A 17,159-nucleotide genomic window follows, 5' to 3' on the forward strand; every position below is an offset into this window, starting at 1 on the left:
TATATTTTCTGATGGGCTTGAATAATGTATGCATTTGTATTTTTCAAATAAATGTGGAGAAATTAGAGAGAGCACCAACAACGCATACCGATGACCGTGATATCCACAGGCACGGGTTCACTCAGAATAATGAACTGTATTTGTTATAACAGTTGGGGGATAGCGTCTTACATGTCCCCGTGTTGACAAGTACACCTCAAATTTCCTTTCATTATCATAGAGCTTACCCCAGACTTACTCGAGTCTGCCTCTGAGAGGTCAACACATATCACCGTAGAGAAAAACACACAATATGACGACGGTGTACGTGAACCGGCAAAACACCTTCAGTTATAATCAATATATATGTGTGTGTGTGCAATAAGCTACAAGAAGGATAGGATTGGTTGTTAATCAAATGACTATTGAGGCAACGTTGTACGATGTCCCCCGTATGGAAATAAGGTGATCACATCAAGCTAGGTGGTGAATGCAACTAGATACAAAGATAACACACGAGGCCAATGGAAAAAAAACACCATGGTACAGAAGCTTCGGGAATTAGTGATGGGCTGCATCGATACAGGAAAGCCAGCCAAGACAAAAACAGATTCCAGTAGTGGTGATTTAAGGTCCTGGGGGAATCAGTTGCAGAGGCGCGGCAGCTTGTCTTTTCTGGCGAACAGAAGTTGTTTGAGAACGTTGTTAGGAATCGCAGTGTCTTAGGAAAGGAAATTTCCATGAAGATGGCTTTTTTTTAACCAAAAGGAAAGTCGCTATGAAATGAATTGTGAGTGTTGCGCCTCGTCAACAGTCGTCTGTGCTTGTTATAGGTTACGTTTAGCTGCAGATGAGGAGTGACTACTTTAAAGAATGATTGCAATCGGATTGACAGTGAGAAACAGAGGTGTAAAATGGCGAATCGGTGTTTAACGGAGGGGATCGTAAGGAAGGTTTCTACGTTTTGCAAATGAATAAAACTGGTGACCAATGAGGTATTAATGACCTAAAATGAACAAGACAGAGTGTGTTCGAAATCGATCGCCACGAACGCTCGAATTGGTAAGGTACATCATCTGATCTGACATCTGTTTAAAAGCTCGCGAGATTCAATAATCCCTCTGTTCGTCTTCGTCTGTTGTTTATTACGCGATGAGACTTTTAGTGGAGTAGTTTTCCCAAAACCTCAATTTATAATCAGCAAATGGCCGACCAGGTCATTGTGTGCAAGACCTTCATAAGCCACGTGAATGAACTTCAGAACCAATGTGCCCTGACCTGTTTAACCAGACCACAAAGTTGAGCGCTCAGGAATAAAGACGCTGCCATAAGTTAGGGTTAGGGTTGATGATACCTCCGAGGGATGCACTCCGATTGCTTTCAAATCCATAACTCATCCATAAAACGTCCCTTGAATACATTTCATACATATAGTGGTGGTCTTTTACGTAAACAAACTTGAGTGAGAATAATCCCTGGGTGCAAAGCTGAGCACTTCGTGAGGGACAGGAGAGTTGTCACTTTAGGTTTAAAAAATATTGATTTATAAAATAATATTGGCCAGAGGATTGCTGAAAATACGTATGCACATTGAACTTCTTTCGCACCGTACGTAGCCAACCGTTCTAATCGGAGGCGCGTGGGAAGGACACCAAACTAAACGCACCAACAACAAGCAGTTCTAAAGAAATGAGGGGACGTACAAGTGCAAAGCTCCCAGCGGGCTTCCTGAATATCGGCAGGAGGGAGCGTCACAACGGTACGGCGACCGCCGCCGCCGCCGTCTTTCGTTCGACGGTCGGGCCAAAGGTCACGCGTCCGGGTCGCGTGGTTGCTGAGCGCCACAAACCCTCACCAGGGAGTGGGCATAGCGGGGGGTGTGGGGGGCCACTGCGGCCTCTGCCTTGCCGCCATCTCGTGGCCCTGTGCGGAATTGAGAGGTGCGCGATAGAACATTTTTTTTAAATCTTGTGCTACGAAAGATGGGGCCGTTGCCCGAAACGTCGGCCATTATACATGCTCATGAACTGAATTGCATTTTTGCGTTGTTGAAGGACGTGTTGAGTTTGTTGTTTTTAATTTGTGCTCGTGCGCTCCTGACAACGCAGCGTCACCAAATAATGTAACTGTCATCATACTGATTTAAAGCTTTCGTGACTGCAGGGATTTATATTCTTGGTTCTTTCTGTAAAGTCACGTAGAAGGGAAACAATCAAATAAGAAAAAAACGCCACTCTTTTCAAATTTTCTTGCTGTTTTTTTCACACCTGATGATGATTGCTTGTGTTGCAATCGAAACGTCGTGAGAATTTTATTGTTTTATTTTTCTTATTTTATTATTTCCCTTCTACGTGACTTTACCGAAAGAACCAAGAATATGTCATCATACTGTCATCCTGCATTGGAAACAAGTTTTGCTGGCTGGAGGCAGCCAGGGACGGATGCACGGACGGTCACGTTCTCAGCTCTGTAGTAAGGGTTGAGAATGGAACCTCCTTGTCGAGTGACAACTCGGTTGGTCTCGAGCAGCGATATCTTGCGGTGATGAGAAAACCCATCATAACAAAAACAACACGCAAATGTGTTTCCCCAAAAGCACTCGCCCTTTGTGCGTTATGAAAAAACCATCGGCAGCTCCTGAAGTACTGCACTGTGGTCATGTTGTCTTACGTCAGCATCAAGATAAAATTGATCAAATGTCACTGATTGACAGGCAGCAGTGAGACAAGAGCTAGGCAACTGTGGATCAGCTTTGTCCTGATTAGGACTCATCAATCCAGCATAGTCATCAATGTTCGCTGCTGCAAAGTCTGCTCCTGTGAAACTTATATATAGAGAGAGCATGCCCACATCTACATGATGGGGTCCATTAGCTTGGCAAATGCCAATAATAATCAAATCTGTAGATGGCAAGGAAACCCGTCATCATAACAGATGAATAGGAGAGGCCGGAAAAACGTCGTGCTTCCAACAAGACGCAGAACAACGCGAGAAGAGTACCGGGAGGGAGTGCCATAGGTCAACCACTTGTGTCCCGAGTTGACAGAGGAGTCGATTTGTCGTGTCGATGTGTCGATGTGTCGGTACCGTAACACAGCTTGCACCGTGCATCGCCGTGAAATGCTACATCTGCATGTTGCAAGCATGACAAATGAACAACACAGGTACTGGAGTGTGTGAATGATCATTGTGGCAACAACACAAAAAACAGCCACTCTAGATCGCAACATCGCCTACAAGACCTCAGGTCGCCCTCCTCGTCTATGCACGGGGAGGAGACAGGGTGGAGGAATCATCCACCGAGCCGGAGGCGTTTGTCACGCACTCGCTGCAGCAGTGAAGTTTCTCCCCCGTGTGAATCGAGGCTTGCAGGCACGAGACGGCCTCTAGTCTCCCACGGTCCACAAGAGACGTGGGGCATTTAACACATTCCTGCGGAGGGAGCTGGTAGGAACGTTGGGTTGCTCGGTCAATGGCCAGGGTCAACGGCGGCGTGGTGTATTCCGCAAATATGCCCGACTGTGAGGGCGGGCACAAGCCGGCGTGAGTAGGTTAAACGTTGAAGTGTATAAGGGCACCACGGGGTGACCAGCCCCTCCCCACCCAACCCCACCCCTCCCACCCCCCACCCAGCCCCACCCTCCCCACCCAGCCCCTCTTCACCCTCCCCACCCAGCCCCTCCCTCCCCACCTAGCCCCTCCCTGCACGACCCGACGGACGGACACAATAATCCCCTGTGGTCTGGTGTAACCAGAGGTTCCTACCAGTATACATATATATACACACAGTGCAGTGTACAATTCCCTCTGCCTGCGGGAAGTACATGCTTCTTGGTGTGAAGCCACATCGGTATTGGGAGATGTTGGGTTCTCACCAGACTGGTCCCTCATGTACCACAGGGTTCGCAAGATCTAAATTGCGAGGACTCCCACTTCATCGTCAGCTTCTAGAGAGTCTCTGCATTAGCTGGGGGGTTGCGTTAATTAGTATTTCGTGGTGTTAATACATTATTCTGAAAATTTCGCAGCCATCGCAGCACGCATGACGCAGCATGCTGCTGTTGGCGTAACACAATTGGCAGCTCTTTGCAGATAATGTGAAGGTAACTGCTTTTATCCGCAAATTCATCGAGGAGGAGTATTAATGCTCATTCGCAACAGGAAAATGAAAGCTCCCGCCAACCTTTTTCCCAACAGCAAGATAGCGTGCCAGCTTTGTTTGACCCTGGCGAGGGATGCCGTTTGCAGTGTGTATCTCCGCTCCTGTCCAAAAATTACACTCATCACCCGTTTGAGTGCAATCATCAAGACTTCACATATTCATACAACTCTGGGACGCTATGGCACAAGCTCTGCCAGATGTAGATTCTGCAGCGCACTACCGTAATCCATTTTATATATAAAAAAAAAATTGTGACAGTTTTGTTATTCTGTAATCCAAATTAATACTTGCAGTTCTAATTGAGCAGTGTGGGTAAATTAACATTAATGTGACTGAATATAATTGCAGTATATCACTCAAACACGCCAAAACAAAGGGAAAAAACAAATGTATTATCAACACTGAATTTCACACTATACATAACCATGTAAACATTTACATTATATTCTAGATGTCATCTTTTTTTTATTCAACTCAAGTTTTAACTTGCTGTGATTTTTGTTTTACATATTAACGCATGCACATTGAATCTCTACACCACTACGATCTTTACAATCATCCTGCTTTTCTTGATATGGCATTAAGGAGACCTTTATCTTTTTTGTTTTATCAGTACTTTGCATTCCAAAATATTTCCACTTTAGCCAACACACTTGCCCAGTGCACAGAAAAATTTCTCAACGTTTTTTGTTGTAGCCCTGAAAGCAAATTCAAACTTCAGTTATAAAGCTTTAAAATACAATTGTATAGTTGAACTGGATATCTGCTTATACTTATTTAGATTGAATTTTATTTCAATTGGAAGGGCCCAATGATCTGCCGTGTTCCATTTCGGTACAGATGTTGTACAGCACATTTCTTAGTTATTTATCCTCACTAAATAGATCAGGTTCCACGGATTGAGCCGCTCATTGTCAATCTTGAATGCGGAGTTTTAGAAACTGGTAAGAGCCATCTCTACCAATTAAAGTCGAATTGATTTTTATTGTTAATGATCGCAATTAATTTTATTCAAACAGCATAGACGTTTAAAGTATTTGTTATTTTGATACTTTGCAGTTTATTTGCAAGACATTCCAAGCACACTTATCCATTGCCCTCTTACCTGCGACTGCGATTATCCGTGGCACCAAAATGGTCTCTGTGGATAGTCACTTTATCTGCACAATTATCAACCCTATTATCCACGATTATTTCACGTATTTTTGAGATGGAGTCAACGACGCGGATACCAGAATAGGCAAAGTTCCTTCTCATACAACTGCACGGATAAGGGGATTTCTACTGTATATAGCGTCATTATATTAACAGCCATCGACACTTTATTATTTTAACTCCTGCACTTGATGTATATGTTATGACAGTAATTTCCTTATATCCAAGTATCCCTTGTCAAAGATACCTTTGTCTCAATGCTGTTCCCAAAGTAGAGCTTCCATAAGACGTGAATATCCCTCACCACTGTATCTCACCGAGCGTACGCATGCGGGGCACGATGGATAGGGGCCCTAAAAGGCACCTGCCATTAGGTGATCTGCACAGAATTCGAGGATATTGACTGCTTGAAAATAGACATTAGATACCACATGCCATCATAATGTGATGATTTTTACATGCGAATGTTAAGTCATAAAAGCTCAGCATGCTTATTATAGTTTATCGTCTTATATCACCTGCCAACACGTTTGGGAACATTTAGCATTTTATGGAATTGTTAAAGTATAACGTTTTTATTTTTTATCACTATTTAATTTCAATATATTACAATTGTGCTGTTAGTGGCATGCGATTATGAGATATCCATTGGGAACTATGAGAGTCAACAGTGTTAGAGAATGACCCGTGCAAGGTGATATCAGAACTCTCAAGTATTCTCTTTCGGGTGAGGCCATGGACTAACATTTTGAGTATGAGTGGCTGTGAATAGACTGGGTGGGACTTCATCTTCCCACGTGGCCTGCTATAGGGATGTTGGTCACGTGGCAGTCAACATTTATTAATTCTGTTATTGTCAGAGCTGGATTTTTTAAAATACAAAATTAAGTAACCGACTAAATGTAACGTGATTGTGTGTGTGTGTAATCTTTGGTGGCTGTACTGAGTTCCATAAACTCACTACACTTGAGAACCCAGTTTTATCGCGTGCGGTCGCATCCTGGATCGGAACCCTAAGGCTCGGCACGCAGAAGACACCCGGGTCGCCGGGCCATCTCAAAAGCGCAGAAACATCGTCCGAGTGTAACCCAACGTACGCCGCCGTCTGTGTGTCCGTCCGCGTGTGTCCCGACAAACGCAGCTCATATGGCTGCCCAGTGCCGAAGAAGCGGCGCAACATGGACAAGGCAGTGGTCGCCGCACCGCCCCCGGGAAAGCGCCGCTACCGATTGCTCAAGCTCAACGGCTCCGCGCAGGAGGAATTTTTTGAGGTTGAGGAGGAGCCCGAGGAGTCCGATCGTGGGGATGCCACCCTCGAAACGGACCGCCAAGATGATCGGCAAGGAGAGGAGGAGGAGGAGGCGGGACGGAGAGTAGGGGGTGACGGAGGCGTAGAGGAGTGCGTGAAAACGAGTTACCAAGACGATTCAGGTACGGTCATTTACGTTCGATGTCACGTGGCCTGCTATACATGTATCTTGTTAAAATACTTGCTTGAGCTGTTGTATCATGCTATCTCCCTGGCTTGTCTTAACATAATATGTATTTGCTCTGCATCGTATGAATGTGTTTTATACAAATGCAGCAATTACAATAACTTTGGTATGTTTATTCGTTTTCATAAGCAGTGGCAGTTCAACACAATTGGTATATTTTCCACGATGACATATCGGTGAAACACATAGACAATAATTTATCAAATGAAATCAAAAGCTGAAAATAATGCACGTGAACTTTGAGAACGGCATGTTTCAATTCCACTGAAAGACAAAGGGAGGAACAGATAGATATGCTGACCCGACCATACTGAACATCGATGAAAAAGAGCTTCATAGTTCATCGGATTCCTCCTCCAGTCTAAATAAAGACTCCGATTCGAATGGGAACAAATCTACACGTGAGAGACATCATAATGACTGTCAGGAAAAGTGCAGTCAGTGGGCTTGAGCGGGACACATCATTGCGAGGGATGATGACCAATGGACGAAACTGATGACAGAATGACAGCGAAAGGGAGAGAGACATCCCCCAGAGGACAAACCACGGTGGCGTTGGAAAGATTATATCAGCTCATGTTGCGGGACTGAGATGGATTGTGGCATTGCGAGTCCATCAGGCAATGTGCGGAGGCCTTCATCCTGTGTGTTGAACTTCTTTTGCACCGTACGCAGCCAACCGTGCTAATCCTGCGGTCGATAGATCACTGATGCTGATCATGATGGCAATAATAAATATGGGTTATCACCAAATTGAAACCGTTCTATTCCATTATTCAATTAATACCAGCACTCCGAATCTTTACAGTGGGAAGTTTTGGCGAATGTCACAACAGTTTTGGCTAATCTCACAAAACGGAATGAAGACGAGCATTGGCCGGATAGGAGATACACTTGGGATAAATCAGGAGATAGATCTGTGGTGCCTTATAGCCTGCGATTGTTTCCCGGGATTTCGATTAATTAAAGTTTGCTCCATTTGCATTATTGCGATCTCATTTGTACAAAAAATTTAAAAAAGAAATGCACATGATGAGTTGGCATGGAACATATATCTTACAAAAAACATTCAGATCTATAATAGCAGCCGAGTTTAGTGATACTAAGGTTCAGTCGAATATTCACCGACTGGGGTTAACTTGGCACTTGATACCAACTACCCTTTTTACTGTTTATTTAAAAACATTGGGAGTATTGTGGTTAAAGTACTTTAACTGTGTGGGGCTGCACACTGTTTTGCATCATTTTCTGCTTTGGTTTCTTGGACGGGAAGATAGCTCCCATTTTTAAAACTACTGCTCATGTAACCACCGCAATTTTTTTTTATAGGACTTCCAACTGTAAACTTGGCATGAAACAAAAAAGCTTGAAATATTTTTGTTTATATAAATTCCCCCCCAAATTTTACATTTCCAGCATTATTTTCTTACGTTGTAAATTCAAAACTCCCAGTCATGTGAACGAGGTGAGAGCAAAAAAAAGTGTCATGAATAATCAATGAGCCAGGCCTCATGTATTATTTGCGAGTGCGCCAATGCTCGTCCTGCCTTATGTAAAGGTGAGAGTGGTGCAAAACAGTGATGTCACCTGCTGTTAGCATGCATTGGATGTTGTCTGCGGATGCATTAATTCCATTGCATACACACAGCGTGCACGTATGTGTGTGTTGAATTTCTTTCGCACCGTATGTAGCCAACCGTGCTAATCGGAGGTGCGGGCGAGGGGAAATGACAGCAAATTAAACACGAAAAGTAGTTATAAACATTTAAAAGTGTACAGCTCCAGCGGGTCCCTAATATCGGAAGCATAATGAATAATGAGAAGCATCATCCATGGTCAATCCACTGCTGGATGAACGGCTGCACAGTCTCGCAACCCAGGGACGTCACAATCCACGTAGCTCCTTCTCCTGAGCTGATTTTATCGCTCCGTCTCCACGGTTGACGTCCTCTTGGGCAGATACCGTACCACATATATTTGTAATTAACACGTAGAGTATATTTAACAATACATGATTATGTACTATATATAATAATGTATTGCTGTATTACACGGAATAATATACAGTACGTAGTAAAGTTATATGTCGCCGTGTTCATGTTGTGACGTACCATTTAAACATATTACTGTCGCTTGTAGTTCAGTTGAAATGCCTGAGATGCATACAAGCAATAAAAGGCACATTTCTAATTCTTAAGTTTCAGTGCAAATGTCAGACTCAGAACCCAATCATTTCATATTTAAGATTTGATTAATAAATTTTGTCATGTTCCCAATTTTACTCATGCAGAACTAGAATCGCAGGTGATATCACGAAACTCCTCCTGATATCCCTCGTGCACACAAGGGATGATGCTTGCGCTTATCACGGATTCTGCAAATGGGGATGTTTGTCACGTAACAGGCAAACCCGCAGTTTAGCTTTTGATGATCAGAGCTGAGCTTTGTGCCAAATGAAGTCGAAGCCCAAATTAAATATGCAGCCATTTTGGCACACGTATCGTCAAGTCTGTGCTCCTAATTAAAAGCATAATGATTATCTAAATGTTTGATTCTTGGATGAAAATGTTTGAACTTAAACAAATCCACCATGTGCCCCTTCCCTAACATGGGGGGGGGGGGGGGGGTACTCGAACTGCTCAGAGTTTTAGTTTTTTAAGCGGAACCCTCCAACAGTTTTACCTGGAGATTTTTAATGGTGCTGAATCAAATATGACGTCATCGTTCTTTTGGTATTTTCCGGAAGATCGCGAGAGTGTGATGCTTGTAGCTGCGAGTGAATGTAGCCCGCTGCAAATTACCAGGAAATCATATCAAATATTGAGGCCTCGAATTAACATTATAATTTTTTTAAGGTGACAGTTTTGGAAAGCCTTCAAAGCAAAATAATTTGCCTTTAATATGATAATTTAACAGCAAGTGCAGCAATGTACAGTCAATTAACTTCCAACAGCATGACATTGCGTAAGCGTCTGTGACAGCACCTGCATTATACGAGAGATATATACTGACTTTTGAATGTGCTCTCTTGCAGGTAACCGGTCTGTGTTAGCGGTCACACAGCTAGATGATGTAAGGGATGACAGCAATCCAGACGAGTATGGAAACTATGAGGAGTTGGTGGCCAAGTCTCTACTGAACCTGGGGAAAATTGCAGAGGAGGTGGCCAATAGTGCAATGAATGAGCGTCGAGGCAGCACTGGTAGCTCCAGTGACAGTGAAGACTCACAGGACTCGGACTGGAGGAGTCACAACCATCTTACGGCACTGGAAGCTGATACACAAGGAAACCGGGGCTTCTACTCAGAGCAGGAGAAGCCAGGTGAGAACTTTCAGATTCCCGCAGACGGGCGAGACGGCGGTGGCAGAGATGAAGTAGAAGATTCTGTATGTTTGAGCAGCCTAGAATGCCTACGGAATCAATGCTACGACCTGGCTCGCAAACTCAGTGAGTATTCGCAACAGGAAGACGAACGCCCGCACCCGGGACCTGCCACCGACGACAACGCCGACGCCTATAACGGAAGCAGCAGCAGCATTAGCGTCAGCAGCAACGTGTGCGAAAACCCCCTGTCGGTACAAACGCAAGAACACGGCTGCTCAGACATGGTCAACCTCCTCAAACTGGAGGAGCAGCTGAACTCGAAGTCCCCCACCTTTGAAATATCCCCGTCCATGGGAGGCAGCACGGCCAGAGACGACGAGAGCGAGAACAACGATATTGACTGCGAGAGGGACAGCGAGTATGAAGAGCGCGAGCGCGACGGGTGCGGCCTTGACAACAGGAGCGATGATAGCGACGACTGCGAAGAGGGCGAAGATGAAGACTCGACAAGTTCTGACAGCACAGATCACTCAGATGAATTTGATTTGGTTAAAGGGAATCTTTGCCTTCTGGAGAAAGCCATTGCTTTGGAGAAGGAAAGGTCAAAGGTCACCAAATCTAAGCACACAGCGGAAGGGCACGTTAAGTACTCCAGAAAGGGGAGCAGAGAACCAAAATATGGAGCAAAAGCGGCAGGACGAATGAAATCGGCTGAGTCCCACAACAGAAAAACGTATCATTCAAAAGGTAACATTCAACAACAACAGAATAACCACTCTACGTTTCCACCATGAGCATACAGTTGCAACTGATTAGCGCTAATGCTGCACTTCAGTACACACGCACTACCTGATGTAGTTTCTTATTAAACGTCTTACACAACCAATAAGTCCTATGCAGTCCAATTCTGCATTACATTTTTCACAAGCACTCATTATTAATAGGATATGAAACACAATGTGTGACAGGGGTGTAACCATGCACCGATTCATCAAATAATGATTATTAAGTTCGCGATCCACGCATCAGCTTGCAGACCAATAAACGTTATACAATTCCTACATGTTGTATGTAATGGCTACATGTGACTCCCTACAGCCACTAGAGGCCGCTAAATTGACCACATTATTGAAATAATGGATTCTCGAATCAAATCGCGACCCTCAAATGCGACGATCGCGATTGCATCGCCAGAGCTGCACATTGTTATGCAATTGATGTTTTACTCATCCCTATTACAATGCCATTATAAATCAAATATCCTTCAACATTACGAATTACTTTAAATTCAGACAAAACGTTCACTTACTTTGGCTTTGCATTCATGCCATTTACTTTGCATTTTCTATCAACATCGAGCCGACTGTTAAAGGAATAAGTTACAACATAAGCCTTTTTCTATGACAACTTTCAAACATCTTATTTCGGTGCAACTTTCACGATACAAACTTTGAGCTGTTTAACTTAAGCGATTTGCTCTGAGGTTGCTGGTGAAATCGATCAGAGTTTGACAAGCAGGTGATTTGTTTAAATTGCGTTTTTTTTTTATTAACATTTAAAAAAAAAAATTAAATGTCGAACTCCACGTGGTGTGAGCTGAGACAGGATAGGTTTTGTGCTTTGTGAGTTTAAATTTTCTATCGAGATCTGCATACATTTCTTCTGCTAACTTATAGATTATCTCTATCATGAGTTATAATTTCATATATCTAAGCGCTGATTGGCACTTCACAAATAAAAACATAGATGCATAGATAACGTTTTGTTTCACCACAAAAAAACACAAGAGAGTTTATGTTCATTTACGGGCCTTTTGTACCAATGTTTTCCAGGCGAACGTTGTTTCAGCAGGGCTTTCTGATTTTCTGTACACCATTTAATACGTCCCGTGATGTACATGGAAGGCTCTGCCCTATAAGTGAACACCGAACAGGCCCCACGCTGTTTATGATACCTGGAAAATGAAAACCACTACAACATTTTGGCAGCTTCAATGCTGCTCAGTCCTGAAGTCTCATTGGCTAATGGACCTAAACGTTATTGCATTCAGACAGTTTAAAAATTGAATATTGCGATGCCTGGAAAATATCTGTCTCTACGTCTTAAGGGCACGTAACTACAAATCTCTTTAACAATCGTGACAAAACTTACCACACAGTTTACAATAACCCCTGCCTACAACACAATTAGAAGGTGTGCATTAGAGTCCAAACATGTGAGTTTTATGCACACGTAACTCGTGCGCCCATTTGTGTGTTTGCATTTTGGCCATGCACGCATCTCTTTTCGTAGTTGAATACCCTCTATCAAAATGGGTTGTATTGCCAAGCTGTTTACATTTTTGGTGCTGTATTCGAAGCTTTTCTGTTGTCGTTTAAGTGTGTACTGAGAAACAACACTGACGTTTCTCAGTTCACTGAAGTGGCAAGTCCATCGCACCGTATAACCTGGATTCGTGCAGCATCGACGTGTGACTGCATCTGAAGATGCTGTGCAGAAACAGGGCGCCGATTTATTTCATGGAGAGGGGTCAATCATGTGAAGAGGAAACCCAACGAAGGCCTGGAGCCTGAACTTGAGCAAGAAGGGATTTGAGAGCACAGGTGGTGTGGGAGAATGGACTTCCAGACTTTGAAGGGCAGCAGAGGTGAATGAGCGACCTCCCGTTGGGCGAAAGTCGGCTGGGGGCTTGGACAGAAAGCCTTGGCTCCTGGAGCCGAGAGGTGCGTGGAAGGGAGTGGTGAGATAATAAGGAGAGAGAGGGGTAGGCAGGGGCAAATCCACGGAGGATCTTGAAGTTGGTGAGTGCAATCTTGATATTGATCCACGAAATTGATTGAGAGGCGGTGGAGGGATTCGAGCATTGGGGCGGTTTGACCTCATTTACGGGTGCGGGTGAGATGTCTTGCAAGGGGCATTTTGTTGAATTTGCAGACGAGGGATTTGGGAGAGGCTGTAGAAAGGGAGCGTTGCAAGTAGTCGAGTCGTGACGCGATTGAGGCATGGAGTAGCACGGTCGGCTTCGTACGATGCGAAAGAAGTTCAACGTGCACACACACATACATGGACAAGGGTCGTAGCGGCAGGAAATGGCGGATACGGGAGGCGTTGTACAGGAGCAGGCAGAGTGAGGTGCGTGGGAAGAGACCGGGAGCCAATGCTGCTACCACCACGATCGTAGCACTCGTCCACAGTTCAATGCCTTTAATCTGTAGTTCACAATTAATGCACAGAATGTGAGAAATACAATTTTTTTACATAAAGAGAACATTTCTTTTTACTGTTAAAAATCCAGATAAATGATAATCAGACATACGGCTTGATTAACCAATCAGAATGTGACCCCGTGTTAGATGATCGCATTCTGACCCTGAAGACTATCGGCTCAGTCACCTGATCCGATTTCAGTTTGTGAACCAAAATTAGTTTGGATCCAATTCTCTAGAATGCGGTACCGTTGGTGCATGCATACTTTTGGCACGGTACTTTACATAATTCCCACAAAATTGATGGAAAGCTCTTGAAGAACTTTCCCAGTGCAGCTGGATTTGCGGAGTGTTTTCATTTGTTAAAATAATGTCTTGTAATCAACAATGAAGGCATATCTGCCAAAGTTTGTCACGCGGTTTTCTTCATCAGGACTATTCTATAAAAGAGTGTGATAACATTATCCTCAAAAGTACAAAAGCTGTCATCACTATTTTGAAGAACAGTTCTAATGTAATACTTAATATCAAAGCAAGTCACGTATGCCTGACATCCAATAATTTGGGTGAAATGGGAGTAAAGACTCCTGATAATTATAAGACATTCAGGAGAAAAAAAACCCTTTTCTTTTTTTAGGTACAAATATTAGTTAAAATCGTACATTAGACGGTTTTTAAGCGTTCATATGAATAATGTACAGCCCTCTGTCAGTCTACTGCTGGATGAACGCCTTCCCACACCGTGCCGGTATTGAATCATACTTCACCACACTGGGCAGTGCGGGTTGGAAAACGGGTGGAGGAGGTCCCAGCACTGGTTCAGAAATCACTCGCCACGGACGATTAGCCACGACCCAGAGTCGAACTCAGGTTGCAGAGTACACAGCACAATGTGGTAACCACTGGCCAACCTTTAAAATGGGTCTGTTAATGAAAGCGTACAATGTAAATAATTCAAAATACCTTACATAGAAAATGCATTACTTGTTTTCGACCTTTTTTTCAAGCGTAATTAATCACGTGGCTTACCACGTTCCTCAAGCCGCGAATTTTTTTATCGTCTTCACATCGCGACTGCGTCGGAGCACATCGAGCTCCACTCGCTCTGCATATTTTTTTACTCCATAGTAATAATAATAATGATGATCCGCGATTAGCCTTGTAATAATATTCGGTTTCTCCAGTCCCTGCCGCCCCCCCCCCCGTGCACCGCTGTCGCTCTCCACGTGAGCTGCGCCCACGCTGGTGGCCTTGATGCCCGGCTGCACGGTTGCAGGCGGCGTTCTTTGAAGATCCGCCAGTGTCCAAGCCCCCAACGCTGCTGCTGCTGCATTTGATGCCCTGCAGCAGCTGCCCGTGTGGAAGGCAGCGTCCACGCTGGTAGCTCCAGGCACGGAGAATGTTAATGAGGATGATGGGGTTTTTTTAATCCAAATGTTTTTCCCATTTTTTTATTCTTATTATTTTGAATTATGAATATCAAAATTATCAATTGAATTATGAATATCAAAATTACGTCGTAGTTTATTTTGTTATTTTCTTTCAACATATCTACGTGACTTTACCGAAAGACCCAAAGAATATGAATTCCTGCAGTCACGAAAGCTTTAAGTCAATATTTAACATCAAAATTAGTATAACCTTTCACATAGTTAACATACTTTACGTGTTTTTATTTGTTTTGCACATGCCATAAATTGCAGTCATGGTGTTGTTGCGTCTATACGTACAATATCGGGGTCATTAGTGCGGAGTTTTGTTCACTGTCTCCACACAGGTGCTTATGCTGCTGGGTGCAGGCAGTTGAGGCAATGTGGTATCAGCTTGGCTTATACTGTTTAACACGCAGGCTTTCGCGTCCAATATCCATAATACAGTTTTTTTTTGCTTAGATCGTGTCAATCTGGCTGCCGCATAATGATGCCGGTTGTAATTACTGGCGAAACATCGTAGTCAGATTGTAAATGTTGTGGATTTACTCTCCAACACACCAGTGTGCTGTACAAGTAACGAATTGGCATGTTCTGTTTACGTGACAAACATTACTAATTGGCTGTGTCGGGTGGTGGCAGGTTTAACGACACATTCATATCTACGCGATCTAACCCAAACAAAAACCTGTATTATGGTTGGCTTATACTTTCAGCGGTTTTCATCTAGTTTTATCCAATTGTATTGGAATAGGTGTTAATGGTAGAAGGTAGGTACAAAGAAACACACATGTAGGCATTGCAATTGAACCATACATCTAAAACTAAACACGTTTGTCAATAACACTGTGGCCTTAAAGAAAAAATATATAAGGTGACATTTCGGACTCCTTATATTGTAAGTGTGTGTTGGTTTGGCTCTCGACGCCTCAGGCATTAACAATGAACCCTATGTATCCACAAAGTGCCGTGGTCTCTATAAACCCAGGGAATCATCACTGCTGTATATGAACACTGAAGGCGATGTATATGAACTCTCCACGCGTCGCATTCAGCTGTGTGAGCTTTTGGAATTAGCAATACACTTAGGATCCCAATATAGCGGTATTCTCCCTCTGCGAGCCGTACGAATGGAAACGTAACACAAGATCCCTACGTAGTTCTTGGTTCTTTCGGTAAAGTCACGTAGAAGGGAAATAATAAAATAATACAAATTAAACATAATAAGATAAAATTATTAATATGTTTTATTTGTATTATAATAAGAAAAAAATATTATGTTTTATTTGTATTATTTTATTAGGGAAATAATAAAATAATACAAATAAAACATAATATACAATTATTATTATGTTTTATTTATATTATAATAAGATAAAATTATTATTATGTTTTATTTTTATTATTTTATTATTTCCCTTCTACGTGACTTTACCAATAGAACCAATAATATAAATCCGTGCAGTCACGAAAGCTTTAAATCGAAATCCCTACTCAGGTCTGCATCCACGAGATTCATGTGAATAACTCGTCCTCATATTGCGGTTATATTCCATTAAGCAGTACTATTCGTTGTGGTCGAACTCACTCGGTTTAATTGTGAAGACAGATTCCATCATTTGCGTGTACATCTCACACACGTGTCGCTGTTTGCACGTTTCAGGCCATGCAGTCGACATGTTAACGGTGTAAACATCGGTGTCCCAGACAGGGGGAGAGAGCCACAGACCATATGCATTATTGGGCAAATCCACTGAAGCGTATGGTGAGGGAGTGGGGGGGGTTCGTGATTATAGCACCCTTTAATGGAATTGCCCAGCAGCATGCTCCATCTCGCCCGTGGATCTGATTTTTTTTTGGTCAGCTTTGTAGCCTCTTTTGCCTGGGTTTTGCGCTAATGCGGAGCATGGATATGAACATTGGGGACTGGAGCAATTACGAGAAAAAATGGAGAATGCACCATCAAACAGGAAGCGTTAACCGCTTCAGTTTGTAATGCATATGATGCAAATTGTGTATCAGTAATGAGGAGAGTGCTCTCCCTTGTGTAAAAATAGATATGCTGGTGCATGTCGTGCACAGCACAACTGCATTTGCATGCGAATTTGTTTGTACGTTCTCTCCGACCTTGCAGCAGTATCCGTGCAGTTTGGCTGATAATTTCGTGCTATTTTAACAATTATATATAATATAATAATTATCCACCCTATGTCAGTCCACTACTGGAAGAAGACCTCCCCATGCCATGCTGGATATAGGTGTTAACCATAAAATATGTATATATATATATAACACTTGTTCGTCTCAGGACCCCTTTTTCAGTCGGGTCCTGTCAGGTGTTTGCAGTAGGGGGGGGATGGTTGCTGCAACATAATTCCATCAAGCACGTTGTACGTGACTCTGTCG

General features: G+C 43.2%; 1 protein-coding gene across 19 annotated transcripts in view; it reads left to right on the forward strand.

Annotated features, from left to right (window-relative positions):
- The window catches only part of LOC144932389 (myelin transcription factor 1-like protein), a 268,350-nt gene that overhangs the window by 180,198 nt on the left and 70,993 nt on the right, over positions 1 to 17,159 (forward strand). For 18 of the 19 annotated variants that reach the window (XM_078856381.1, XM_078856370.1, XM_078856388.1 and 15 more), the window contains 2 exons: positions 6,438 to 6,727; positions 9,827 to 10,864. In XM_078856381.1, coding sequence (XP_078712507.1) covers positions 6,438 to 6,727; positions 9,827 to 10,864 — 1,328 coding nt within the window. The remainder of the gene's footprint in view (positions 1 to 6,437; positions 6,728 to 9,826; positions 10,865 to 17,159) is intronic. The other variant, XM_078856389.1, reaches the window with a different exon arrangement.

Source organism: Lampetra fluviatilis, chromosome 5, assembly GCF_964198595.1.
Source record: "Lampetra fluviatilis chromosome 5, kcLamFluv1.1, whole genome shotgun sequence".
Taxonomy (NCBI): domain Eukaryota; kingdom Metazoa; phylum Chordata; class Hyperoartia; order Petromyzontiformes; family Petromyzontidae; genus Lampetra; species Lampetra fluviatilis.